This window comes from Fonsecaea monophora, assembly GCF_001642475.1.
Source record: "Fonsecaea monophora strain CBS 269.37 chromosome Unknown Scaff17, whole genome shotgun sequence".
NCBI classification, from domain to species: Eukaryota; Fungi; Ascomycota; class Eurotiomycetes; order Chaetothyriales; family Herpotrichiellaceae; genus Fonsecaea; species Fonsecaea monophora.
Window position 1 is genome coordinate 334,012 of NW_019173948.1, and position 13,334 is coordinate 347,345.

General features: G+C 52.2%; 5 protein-coding genes across 5 annotated transcripts; 3 read left to right on the plus strand and 2 right to left on the minus strand.

The window, feature by feature from the left end:
• Nucleotides 1–1,175: 1,175 nt before the first annotated feature.
• On the plus strand, nt 1,176–2,405 carry AYO21_03513 (hypothetical protein; the record flags this gene model as incomplete). The annotated part of the gene is made up of 2 exons (XM_022653487.1): nt 1,176–2,174; nt 2,271–2,405. The coding sequence occupies 2 exons, from the start codon at nt 1,176–1,178 to the stop codon at nt 2,403–2,405; spliced, it is 1,134 nt and encodes a 377-aa protein (XP_022514297.1).
• Nucleotides 2,406–2,685: 280 nt separating this feature from the next.
• On the minus strand, nt 2,686–4,944 carry AYO21_03514 (hypothetical protein; the record flags this gene model as incomplete). Its single annotated transcript, XM_022653488.1, has 4 exons — nt 2,686–4,273; nt 4,347–4,560; nt 4,610–4,772; nt 4,828–4,944. The coding sequence occupies 4 exons, from the start codon at nt 4,942–4,944 to the stop codon at nt 2,686–2,688; spliced, it is 2,082 nt and encodes a 693-aa protein (XP_022514298.1).
• A 2,464-nt stretch (nt 4,945–7,408) lies between these two features.
• On the plus strand, nt 7,409–8,291 carry AYO21_03515 (hypothetical protein; the record flags this gene model as incomplete). The annotated part of the gene is made up of 2 exons (XM_022653489.1): nt 7,409–7,728; nt 7,787–8,291. 2 exons carry the CDS (start codon nt 7,409–7,411, stop codon nt 8,289–8,291), a joined length of 825 nt encoding a protein of 274 aa, XP_022514299.1.
• Nucleotides 8,292–9,501: 1,210 nt separating this feature from the next.
• AYO21_03516 (hypothetical protein) lies at nt 9,502–11,113 on the plus strand (the record flags this gene model as incomplete). Its single annotated transcript, XM_022653490.1, has 2 exons — nt 9,502–9,675; nt 9,731–11,113. The coding sequence occupies 2 exons, from the start codon at nt 9,502–9,504 to the stop codon at nt 11,111–11,113; spliced, it is 1,557 nt and encodes a 518-aa protein (XP_022514300.1).
• A 653-nt stretch (nt 11,114–11,766) lies between these two features.
• AYO21_03517 (hypothetical protein) lies at nt 11,767–12,708 on the minus strand (the record flags this gene model as incomplete). The annotated part of the gene is made up of 3 exons (XM_022653491.1): nt 11,767–12,245; nt 12,335–12,581; nt 12,688–12,708. The coding sequence occupies 3 exons, from the start codon at nt 12,706–12,708 to the stop codon at nt 11,767–11,769; spliced, it is 747 nt and encodes a 248-aa protein (XP_022514301.1).
• Between the last annotated feature and the right edge of the window lie 626 nt (nt 12,709–13,334).

The following is a 13,334-nucleotide window of genomic DNA, read 5'->3' on the forward strand; positions in this document are numbered from 1 at the left end:
TCTGCTAGAAAGGGTGGCTCGTGGTCGACTGGCCAGGGTCTGACTAGTGACCTATCGAAAGTGAAGTGGACCATCTACACCGGTCGGGCGGATCCTAGCTCTTGCTCTCGTCATTGGACTGTTGCTTGTTCCAATTTAGCTAGACACCCCAAAACTTGAGATCTCGGGGCATGTTAGCTGCGCTCTAGACCGTGGGAGGCGCAGAACCGGGTTGCACAGGACATGGCACCCATATGCACCCAGACATGGGACTCATGGTGGTGCTGATAAATCCAACTATTGTCTGGAGATGTGGGCAACAGGGGGACGAAATTCGCTAGGATGAAAACGAGGTCCCCTAGGGGCGGTCTCCCTATCAATGATGTGTAGAGGGAATGTATACCGAATATTGTCTATGTACACTGCGCCCTGGCCCAGATAGAGGCCCGCTTTGAGTGTTGCTCAGGCTGAATGACACCATGGTCAGTCACGTGCAGGGCTTGCTTAGGACGGCTCAGGCTGAAGCAGCAACGGCTCAGGTGCAAAGATGGAAATGGAAAGTCCTCGTGTCGAGATTCCGACCTCGAATTCCTTGTTTCTATACGCTCTTGTTGCTCATGAGGCTGAGACATGCTGTTGACATCATTCGGCTATGTGGTCAATTGTTGTGAGTCAGAGTCCTCCATGAACAGAATGCGACCAGCATCAGAGAGGGAGGTCAGGTGGGGATCGTCCATGTGAGAATACGGGGACACTCCGCGTCGCGAAAGGGGAGATTGGTTTGAAGCGAGCAGTAGGACGCATGGTGGCAGTACAAGGTACATAAAGGGGGAGTAGTTCGACTGCGGACGAGATTGGGTGAAACTGCCAAGACTTGTACATTCACGTGATGTACAGCACCAGCGAGCCTTGTCTCGACGAGGCTGAAAACTCAGACGCAGTTGGCGTCATTGCGGCTCTTCGCATTTCTCACAGGGATCCTCTCCAACCATTCGGGTACTGATCCACAATTCTGGCATTACTTCCCGTTTTAGGACAAGATAGCAAAATTCCTGAGCAAGTCTACTCGTTAACCATCGCGTGAGGTGGTGGAAGCCTGGGTGTAGGAGGGGCACCGTCCTTGTGCAAACAGCTGGTCCAGCAACCCGGGAACGGATTTCGACGACAATAGATATTGCGACAGGGGGCACTATATCATGTCCTCGCCAGACTTGGACATGCAGGCACTTCAGCGACTCAGAAGCCAATTCTCCCAAGCACTGAAGGACTTTGCTTCGTCGTCGTCTTCTTTCCGAATTCTGCACTCGGTCCCAACCCGAGCCACGGCTCCGACCTCTTCAGACCCGATAGTGACAAAGACGCTCTACCTGCTCGACTCGAGCTTCAACCCGCCTTCAAAGGCGCATACGAGTCTTGTGAAGACGGCATTGAAGTCGCAAGATGCGCCGCCGCAGACAAAACATCAGACTACGCCGAGAGTCCTGTTTTTGCTGGCCACTGTCAACGCCGATAAGAAACCCAAGCCCGCCGACTTTGAGGACCGGCTTGTTATGATGACTCTCGCGGCCGAAGATCTGCGGTCTGGGTTCACGAGGGAGCCCATCTCGGCAGACTCGACTGCTGAAACCCCAGCCCCCATAATCGACATTGGCATCACGAAAGAGCCCTATTTCGTCGACAAGGCTGCCGCGATTGACGCAAGCGGCATCTACCGTTCTCCCGGGTACAGTACTTCATCGACTCAGTCCTCCGGAGCAGCAGATGACGGCGTTGTCGAACAAATCCACCTCACAGGATTCGACACCCTGCTCCGAATCTTCGCCCCTAAATACTACCCAAACAACCACCCACCGCTGTCAGCTCTAGAGCCCTTCCTCCGCAGACACCGCCTACGGGCGACGATACGCGTCGACCCCAACAGTCCCTCGCAAAACCTCAAGGACGCACAAAAGACCCAACCGGACTCAAAGCTGACAGCTAGCTCCGAAGGGTCTCCTGACCTCACGACAATCGCTGGTCAAGAGGCATACCTTGAAGGCATCAAAAACGGGGCGCTGGAAAAGGACGGGCTCAAGCGAGAGTGGGCGGAGAGGGTGGAATTAGGGTGGGATGATTCCGGCGAGACGGATGGCGTGAGTAGTACGAAGATACGCAACGCCATGAAGGATGGGAACTGGGACGAGGTCGAAGGACTGGTAGGGCATAGGGTAGGAGAGTGGATCAGATATAGAGGTCTGTATGTAGAGGGAGAAGATAGATGACTAGGAAGAGACTCTCTAGAAACCTCCGAGCTCGCCCTCTGCTTCTGCGTAGAGTCTTCATCTGATGATGCTGGAGGCAAGAAATACTTCCATTACATCAACGGCGAATCTCACCCTGAAGCCAAAGGAATCTGCGACCATGGCCCTAGCAAGACAAGAAACTGAAACCGAGCCGCGTTGAACTGCGCTCAATGCATTTTTTCGAGTACTTGATGGGAGCTACTATCTAAAGCTGGTTTCTACTAAGCTCATCAACTCTCTCTCTGCTTCATCTTCGGTTTCCTTTTCTTCTTTTTCCTCTTACCGCTATCTTCCTTGCTCCGGAACTGGTTGTGGGATACTAAGACGCATTTCCATCCAAAATTGGACCTGGCTCCCAGTTCAACAACACTATCTCCGCCACACCTCCTACCACCCACTGCCATGCCTCCACTCTGCAACGCAATCACAGCTCCTCGTCTTTATCCTTTGAAACAGGACTCTCCTGTTTGGCCTCAGCGATCTCTTGAAGCAACCGCGTCAATCCAGGGCCGGGAGGCTCATATCGACGTTTGCCCATCACAGGTTGTTTTGGTTTGGGTTGTGGAGAATCATATTTCTGGCCCGCAGCCGCTTCCTTCGAGAGATGCCCGAAAACCTTGCGATCACCAATTAACGGCGATGAAGGACGGACGACAGGTACGCGAGGAGGATTACTCGGACGAGCAGCTGGCTCATCAGCCCACTTGGGAGAGATAGCCTCGTTGCTCGTGATGACTGAAGAAGGTTGAGCAGCTGATTCGTCAGCCCACTTGGAAAAGACAGTCTTGTTGCTCGTGACAACTGAAGAAGGACGAGCAGCTGGCTCATCGGCCCACTTGGAAAAGACAGTCTTGTTGCTCGTGACAACTGAAGAAGGACGAGCAGCTGGCTTCGCAGTGGGAGGCGGCTTGCTGGTTTCTTTGCTGATAGTTGAAGAGACTTGCGATATGTTGGAGTTGTTTATTGCCAGAGGCTCGCGAGGGGCGAACGGATTGTCAGGACGGCTGGCAAGAGGCGCAATAGCTGTAACAGAGGACGGGACAGTCAAAGTCGGCAAGGACCGCTGAGTGACTGGAACAGCATTGGGCGACGGCTTAGAAGGTAGAAGATCACCGACAAGGTTGGCAGTGGTATTGCTGAATTGTTCTATAATGACCTTCTTGAGAGCGAACAACTCCGACTCGTGAACGTAGCGATGACCATGGACGATGACAACTTTAGCAGCTTGGGCTGGAAGCACCTGGCTGCTGACCTTGTCAGGGATAGGTGAGTCCAAGAGACTCCCACTGTCAGATAGTGGACTGGCCTGCAGGGCACTACCTGCGCTATGCACTGTTGCCACGGGAAGAGCGCCGGACAAAGTAGCATTTTCGATACCAAGGCCAATCAGATCATCGGTGACTGCTTGAATTCCAGTTGAAGACTTTTCATTTGTGGCTGAGGCCGAAAAGCCAGAAAGGGCCGCGGAGCTCGGAGTACCATCTGTATGAGTCGAGACATTGCCTGGAGCCAGAGAATTGGCCCTAGAGAAGGAGAGTTCACTGACCGGAACTCGACGAATAGAGGGGTCATGAAGATATCCATCGGAAATCTGTTCGGGGTGAACAGGAGGCATGGTCGAGGGTGCTGCCAAGGTCCCTTGAACTGCATTTGTGGCAGAAGTTGACATCCCAGGAGCTGCCTCCTGTGTCTCATGCAACCAGGTTGTCAATTTGCCTTTGATAGACGACATGAACTGTGACGGGTCTTCCACCAGGTTGAAGCTGTAAGGCTTGGCTGGCAGAGTAAGAGCACGTCGCTTGAGATCAGCTGCATTGACAGCGACGGCAGGGGCTGCGGGCATGGCAGACACCTTGGTCGCACCCATTTTGGTAGCTGGTTCATCGAGCTGCATAGCCCGCGCCTTAGATGCCGTGCCTTCGAGAGCTGGCGGAGGCAAGGGTCCTACCTGCGCCCCTTTACCGAGTTCCCAAAACCCTGAGTCCTTGGGCACAGCAGGAACTGGACGCGCACTTAGGATTGATTGAGTCAAAGACCTTGTCCAGGTTAACCATGAAGTAAGGGAGCATTAGATATAGTACTCACGCTGCCGCAGGGCGGGCATGAAGAGAAGCAACTCTCTTCCCGGCTCGTCGATTGCCACCATACTCGTTGTATGTATCTGCGAGGCTAAGCTTATGCCCTAGACGTGCCTCCTCTTCTTTCTTCTGTTCCTCCAAGGCATGACGATGTTTATTGCCATTGCTGATTTGTTTTTGGTTGAAAAGAACGTCAACGGCTTCGTCGCTCTGTCCGAACGCTAGAAAAACATCAGACCATGGACATTGAATATCAGCAAGCTTCCTCACTCTGCCACTTGGTCGTTGGCGCTTTGTGAGCGCTAGCAATTCGAGCTGCTTCAGTACCTTCGATGTTGCATTCTGGTGTGATAGAGAGCGTAGTAAATAGACGGGGACGGTTGGGGTAGTCGCTCGTCTTGATCGCGTCTGCGTTTTTCTCGCACAGATCCATCTGGAAAATCAGTTCAGTTAGAATGCTTTGGCAGTGTGCTTCAAGATTAACCTACCCGCTGAATCATTTTCAAATGATGGTCCTTCTGGGTGTTTGGGGACATCGGTGGTAAAGCTTCCTCCTCGGATTCATCATGCTCGCTCTTTACGTAGCGACGTGATACTCGCGGCATGTTGAGCCTCAAAAGGTCCTTAAAGGACTTGATCTGACTGCTTCGCAGGGAAATGAGCAAGTAGACTGTCCAAGGTCATTTGAAAAGGGTTAGCCAGCGGGATTTGAGTATACTGCTACTAAGAGACAGAACTAACCCACAAAACTTTGATCCGTGCCCCCGTCCCCTCAAGTCAGGGATGCCGGAGGGCAAGGGTAAGGATTACTGGATGGGATGCAGGATAGAACAAAGCTCTCGAGGGCCAATCAAGGGGAGGTAGATGAAGAAGAGGATACGGGAGAGGGTGAGGTGGTAGGGAGGGAGAAGGAAGCGAGCGCAGGGGGGAATTTCAAGATCAATTTCAAGATACAAAGTGTGAAGAGCTTGGCAAATAGTGACAGATTGATTTCAATGGGTTCCGGAATCCTGGACGAGGGGAAGCGAGGAGAAAACAACGAAACCGCGTGGTATGGTGGTGGAAAATTGTTGTCAACGGGCGCGGGCGCAGATGTATGCGCGGCGGAAGCAGCGCCAGCGATAGAGATAGCCAAGGACTCAACCACGACAAACAACTCTGCACTGAAGACGGCTTCACAACAGACGGCCGAGGAGATAGCAGCAAACATTTATTGTGAACAGTGGCGAGAGAGCAAGCCAGAGCGAGCGATCAAGGCTCTGGTATAGTTGTGAGCGGCGAGGCGTGGGTACTTCAGAACGACAAGGCATCTTGCAGTCGCATGCTTTCACCCGGTATGAAAACAATCTCTTTGTGTCTGTCTGGACAATCATTTGACAAGGGTTGTCGATGTTGCAGGACGATAGATTGACCTGATCTCAATTGCATCTCCAAGCTCAAGCCCCCAAGCCTGCACGGGGCGAGAGGTTGCCCCGGCCTCCAAAGACAGAGTCCTGAGGTTATCATGCTGAAGAAAAGTCCCAACACACAACGACACCGTCAAACATCAGTTATCCTGATCAAATCACGTTCGCCCTTCTCTTTTTATGTGTAGCACGCAACACAAGGAGGACCAAGTCCACGACCTGTTCACCCACCGTATCATTGAGAGCACTTCCACCACTCGCGGGCTGCTCTCTACCAGAAATGACTGCTCCTCAAAGAACCCACCATACCTCAGTTGAACCCAAACAAGTCTCATATCAGCGCACAATCTGACCGTTGGACAATGCAGTGAAGATGGCGGAATTCCACACAGACAAAAATGCATCGTGTCGAGAAAACAGTCGGGGGAAAGGAAAATGGCAAGCGTTGCGCCGGGCGTCCAGCGAGTCACCAGGGGTTCTGGACCCTTTGTGATGCTTTGATGAGTGGTGGAGTCAATAGCTTCGATGAATCCGAACCCCCGGCCATTTTTAGCAACTGGTCAGCCTCAAGATTGATGGGGAGGGCGGAATTTGGTTAGCATCCGGACCAGTGGATCACCAAACGAGATACGACTCCGTACGAGAACGAGATATCAAGAAGACGGAGATCATACGAGCAGTCAGCTCGATATTGTTATCTGGACGGACTGTCGTGTATTCTGAGCGCTGATCAGGAACATCCTGTGCACCTCATACCAATGTGTTCCCGCAAAGTGGCTATATGTTCTGCCGGGTCTCAGGAACAACTGTTCAGATACTTTCCAGCCAAGATACCCCGGACAATGCTTGCCGGTGGGAGAAACATCTGGGGACTCTATGATTGGAGCGACAAGTAGCCAGAACCAGAGTCTGTATTACTTCCTGCGCATCCCATTTGTCATCGGCTCCATGTCCCCTCGATGTCCAAACACTTCTGGGCGCAGTGTGTGCTCTGTAGGTACTCACCGCTTTTGCAATCACACGCAAAATGAGCAAAGATGCATGCGAGGCATGGTACTTTGCCATGGGTGGGAAGGATTAGTCGCTGTTGAGAACTCCACCGGATCCCCAAATTGGTCTAGAGGGTCACAATGCGGAGACCGAAGCTGCAACTTGGCTGGGCTCAACGCTTAAAGGGCCCTGGTTGCCGTAGCCCAAATCCCCCCATCTCCCCCAATCCCGCCGCCTAGTGGCCGTGGAATGGCCATTGACAGCCCCCGGAGCCACTGGACCGCCATTAGCGAACCCTCTCCATTGAACGCCGAATGAATGAGATAACTTGACGAGCTGTGCTTCATAAGGCCAACATCATCTCCCCCCCGGACCTAGCTATATTCCTTTCCCTGCTGTCTGTTATTTTGGCTTCCCTTCGTACACCGACGAACCCGCCTCCTCTTACATATCACCAACACCCGACAGTGACCGCTATTTCACTCCCGCTTCACCGATATTTTGTGTAGTCCCCCCGCCCTTCAAGAATCATTCCACACCTTCACTTCAGCATATGAACCCTCCTCAGGACTACATCGATCACAACATCTTCCACACGATTCATTAACATCCTCAACCACCCAGCATCTCCCTATACCTGTCAAAGCTATAATCTACAATCCTATCAATCACCATGGCCGCCCCCCGAGCATCCTCATTCAAAGCCCTGCGCAACCTCCAGCGTACATCCGCTACGACCCCTGCCAAACGGAGTCTTCACATTACTGGTGTCCATGCTTCTCCAAGACCCATTGATCCCAACCATAAGAGCACCTATGTGCCATGGTCTCTGCAGGACCTTCGTCAGGAGTGCCAAAAACGAACCCTTTCAGCTTCTGGCACCAAGCACGAGCTCATTGATCGACTGGCTGGTCACGACAGTTTGCAGGCGAGAGCATTCTCCATTGCTATGAAACGGATTGCCGTCGAACAGACGAAGAAACCAGTCTCAGGGTATGTTCCCTCGCATTCTTAATCCAAATGATAGAATTGTAACTGACCGCATCATCAGTCCCTCGGAAACTGCCCCCCAACGACACTTCAATACCTCCCGCTCACTCAAGGCCGTGGGTGACACATCCACCATCGACTTTGCTTACCTCCCCAAGCTACACGAAGAATCTTGGAGACCCAGCCCTCCGTCAATCCGTGTTCCTATCCTACCTTACATCCAATCCGAGCAGGCCGAAGCCATCTTGGAGAGGCACCCGGAACTTGACGCTGCTGCTGGAGGGTATCAAGATACTCAAGGTTATGAGACGATTATGAAGCCACAAATCTTCAGCGTGGGGGATGTCGCTGGCGGACCGGCAAGTGCCATGAGTGATGTGCACGATGGCCATCATCCCACTGAATTGTCGGTGGAGATGCTCACAGCTCTCACGGAGACGGTGGGCAAGAGTGCTCGCCAATTTGTGGACATGGTCAAAGATAAGGACCAGGCGACGATCCGCAAGATCTGGACTGGGTTCCTTGACGATCTCTTCGGTCAACAGGGCAAGACAGCCAAGCCATAACCAGGTTCGGGTGTTGAAGCAATGGACAATCCCGTTGCAACTGTCATGATAGCGTTGTAGCACGAGCGCCGTGTGCCCCTTTCCCTCCTTTTGTGACCTATACCATATTATCTGTTGTCGGTCGGGGGTGACGATGTATATTTTCTTTTAATTAAAGCGCTCAGCGCGTCTTTCCTCATATTGGAGATGTTTGTCGTCTGCCATTTGTTGTCTTTGGCGGTGGCAGTGCAAGCGGCCGGGTGTTTCTGACGCGACTCCACATAACCCAGATGACTAGAGATGATACCCGCTCTTCGACTCCACAAAGCCCTCTTCCAGCTCATGCTTCCGGCCATTCCATTCTGTTGCCCCCCTTTCGCAGGCACTCGAGCCTCGCTTTGCACCCTTCTTGGGCCCGTGTGTCCAATTGAACCCGCGAACTGCTCTACCAGTAGGCCCTGAAATGTCTGACCTACCGAGTACTCTTGTAGCGAGGCATCAGATCTTTAGGTAGAAAGATCTCGCTCTACCCCTGTCTGGGTGGCCTTGCTTCGGGAGCGGCCCAACACCAAACATCTGGCAATAATGAGGGACCAGCCCGTGGATTGTGCTTCTTGACCCAACCTACAAAGGGGTTGGGCCCAAGCCCGAGCCTTGACTGACGCCAAAAGTCCCCCTGCCACGGCACCATCTGGGTTCGAAGCGCATTCTTAGGGACCAATGGAGTGAGCACGAAAAGGATCGTCAGGTACGCGAACTGGTCCCTCTGCTCCATACGGGGGTTTTTGCCCCCTAGATGACGACCCGCTCCCGCATGCACTGATGCACTGATGCACTTGGCATGGCGACGCAGTGGCTTCAAGAGTTATGTGGTGGGCACCATTGAGTTCAACCTCTTGGAAGAACTTCAAAGAGACATGCCTTTTTCAGATTCTCATTCTCTCTTTCTTGCCAGTATCCTTTACTCCCCCAGTATTATAGCTGTGCTTCTGTCCCCGAGCTGGATTGTGGGATCTCTTGACTGAGAATTCCTCGAGCTCTGTCTGTGGCCATCACTGTATTGTCTATCGCACTTCTTCCATTCCTCGATTGAACTTGGGCAGGATACCAGATCGAGGCTACAACTTTTTACAATCGCTTTATTTGGACAGGCTCCTCTTCGGCTCGAAACGACATACGTCCGACATACACCAATGGAGTGATTTTGTTTTTCGCACGACACAGATAAACCATGCATCGTCGTTGGTTATCCGTGCCCTTGCTGTCCAGCTGTGTCTCTGCATTCTATCCCTACCATACTGGCGATGGAGGTCATGAAAACAACAAGAGGTTCATTCCTTTGGGCATTGAGCCTGTGCACGAAGGGGACTCAGTTCCGGTGACCATCGACATCAAGAAGGCTATGGTGAGTACAAGACTCGGCAGCGCGCGATCTGGAAGCTGTCTAATCCAGATGATAGGTGAAACGGAACAATCTATTCCCCGTCCTCAACTCGTCTGCCCCCGACGTCCCTAATGCTATGGCCATTAGCCAAGACGGCTCCGACTACACCTACTTCTCTACCATGAAATTTGGGTCCAAGGGTCAAGAGATGTACATGTTGATTGATAGCGGTTCAGCTAATACCTGGGTTATGGGCACAAATTGCAAGTCGAATGCATGTCAAATACATAATACATACGGCAGTGAAGATTCGACCACCCTCGAGACAACCACTCAAACATGGAGCATGACCTATGGCACTGGAGAAGTTGAAGGGGTGGTGGTCAAAGACACGGTGCAGTTGGCCAACTATTCGATAGAGCTGGGCTTCGGCCTCGCATCTTCAGCGTCGGATGATTTCAATAACTATCCCATGGACGGTATTCTGGGACTTGGACGACCCGCCTCAGACGCATTGGGTTCACCAACAGTCATGCAGGTATTGGATGATAAAGGCCATTTGTCGTCAAATATCCTGGGCATCCACCTACAACGAAGCTCTGACGGGACCAATGATGGACAAATCACCTTTGGAGGGATCGACTCGTCCAGATTCAATGGCAAACTGTCATATTCCAAAACAATTAACAGCAACAGCTGGCAGATCAACGCGGACGATGCAGGCGTGGACGGCAAGTCGGTGCGCTTCAAATCCAAAACCGCCATGATTGACACCGGGACATCGTACATCCTGCTGCCTCCCGACGACGCTGAAGCATTGCATGAACTCATCCCTGGCAGTGATGCAAGCGGTGAAACCTTCACGATACCTTGTTCCTCTTCAGCCAATGTCTATTTCACCATCTCCGGCGTGAAATACTCGGTATCCCCCAAAGACTATGTCGGCAAGCCAACCGGCAGCAGTGGGAGCTGTCAGAGTAACATAATCGGGCACCAGGCGTTTGGGCCGGACGATTGGATTCTAGGGGATGTGTTTCTCAAGAACGTCTACACAGTCTTGGACTTTGACAATGCGAGGGTCGGGTTCGGCACGAAATCAGGAGCGGGTTCTGCCGGTGACAACACTGCCACCACCTCTGGCTCGACCTTGTCGGCAACAAGCAGCGCTCGCTCGTCAAGTGCTTCTGCATCGGCCTCGGGCTCCGGCCCAGCATCGAAATCCCAGACGACAATTTCAACCTCGATAACGTCAAAACCGAGCACGCTGGCTTCTACAGTCGGTGGTGGAGCTCCGTCCGCGTCGTCCACAGGAGCAAGCGACAGCAGCCCCTTCGGAGAATCCAGCGGCTCAGGTTCTTCTTCCTCTTCTTCATCATCAACCTACACCGCGGCGGACTCCAGAGCCAACCTTCTATTGCCGCTAATCGCATTCGCATTCATTGCAGGATTAATTCTATGATGAAAGATCCTCCTCTGAACAACAGACATCTTTTTATTGTGTGGGTTTTTTAATGCTGGCCCATGTCGTGCTCCAGGTTTGATGTTTGATATGTGAAAGAGAATGGGAGAAGGATCTCAGCGAGAGAGAGAGAGGGGGGGGGGAGAACACGAGAGAGAAAGGAACCAATAACCAGGAACACGAACGAATACACGCCGACTTTTTGCGGCGCATCTATCATCAGCATTCATTGGGAAAACCCCAGGGAGAAGAGACCCGATTGTGTGTCCTACTTACTACCCTCACTCAGCATTGTACAGCAGTTTTAGTGTTAATTGTTTAGTTTCTAGAGCTTTTGAAGCGAAAAGACAGGCTACCAGTCCTGCAGAAGAAGGAAAATCCAAAATGATGGTTTTTCTCTTGTCCAACGAGTTTTGCTCTCTCCAAGTTTTCTCTCAAATAATCTGGTGATAGAGACGCAATGAAGGGATCAAGTTGCTAGATCCGCAAGGACACTATCACACAAGAGCAGAATTTCCTGAGCCGACTGTTTATCGGTGCCCTGTCTCACAGAGATGAATCTCACCTGCTCCGAGCCAGATTTAGTCGTCTCGAGCATTTTCAGGTACACGAACAGGGCACCACTCACAGCGAATTTGCCCCTTCTGATTAGCTCAAGCGGCGGACATGCCTTTGTCGACCCTCAACTCGGCGCCATTCACGCCAGGGCCGCCGGCCAAGTACAGAATCGCCCTCGCCATATCTTCCGGCGCACAGTTCCCCACAGAAATCGCCATTACCGGCATCACGGTATCCAGGCCGACCTTGTCTGGAACAGAATTACTGTTCTTCATGATTTCCGTGGTCACGCCGCCGGGAAGCAGTACGTTGCATTGAATCCCCTCCTTGGCGTACATCCAGGCTGTGTTGCGTGAGAGCCCAAGCAGGGCGTGCTTGGAGGTTGTGTATGCGACTCCGGCGACGCCGCCCCTGATCGAAGCCACGGACCCGACGTTGACAATGCGGCCCTTCTGTTCTTCGTTCGTCTTGGTCAGGAAGTGGTTGATGCAGGCGCGCATCGTGTTGAAGGGTCCGTTGACGTTTATGTTCATGACACGATTCCACATCTCGTTAGACACATCGCCGACTCGTTCTAGACAAAGGAGGCCAAGTGTATTAGTTGTCCAGCAGAAACTGGACCACAGGGGCAAACTCTGTTTGAGAAGGGTGAGCCTCTCTTACCAAACTGGTCCATGATCCCGGCAACGTTGACTAGGACGTCGATAGTGGACCATTTGTCCAGTACCTGCTTAATTGCTGCATTCACAGAGTCTTCCGAAGAGACGTCACATTTGATTTTGAGCTGTTGTGCGTCGGATGAGGCTGCGGCGTCTGCAATGTCTAGTGCTGCGACTTTCGCGCCGTGGTCCAGAAATAATTGAGCTGTTGCTGCGCCAATTCCATTCGATGCCCCAGTCAGGACGATGACCTGGTAAATCAAGAGTAGATCAGCATACATGCGGTATCGACACGTTCCTTGCGAAGGGAAATGGTGGTCATGCTTTCATCTTTGGGCACTGGAGCGGTTGGCGTACCTTGTCCTTGAAATCCCCCATTGTGAGAGGATTGGCAGTGGAAGGTATCGGTGAAGAAGTGCGTCCCAAGACGTTGTTTATGATGAGCACAGCACCTCTCCGTGCACTTTACAGGACGATCAAGTTGAATGCTCAATGGTATGTGGAACCTCGCCAGATCATTCTATCGTCTGCTTTACGTCTTCGCATTGACGATTAAGGTAGAGTTGATAAGCAATAGCTAAGCCAGCGAAGCTCAGCATATAGAAGTGGCTCGCCAATTCCGAATGGTCTGAGGTCCGATCAGCATTTCAGGCCCTTTGGGTTCGGAATCGGAAGTGGTTTGGGGGCCTTGATTGATGCGGGGTCATTATGCACAAGTTGTGACTCGTGAAGGCGAGCTGCATATGTTCCAATTCTCAGGAAGCTCGCAGTGAGAGGTAGGAAATCTGCTGGGGAAGCAGGACCTTCATGGGTGAAGACTGCGCCCAAAGACCATGGTGGGCCGACGCCAAAGCTGCGAGGCGGGTTGAAGTGAAAGACTGAGCTGCTGGTATGTATCTTTTGGGAGACAACAACACGCTGCCAGGCCTGCTGCTAGACATGGCCTCTAAAGCACCGTGGACTGAAAACTGAGGATGCTAATAACATGTAGAGAGTCGATCTTG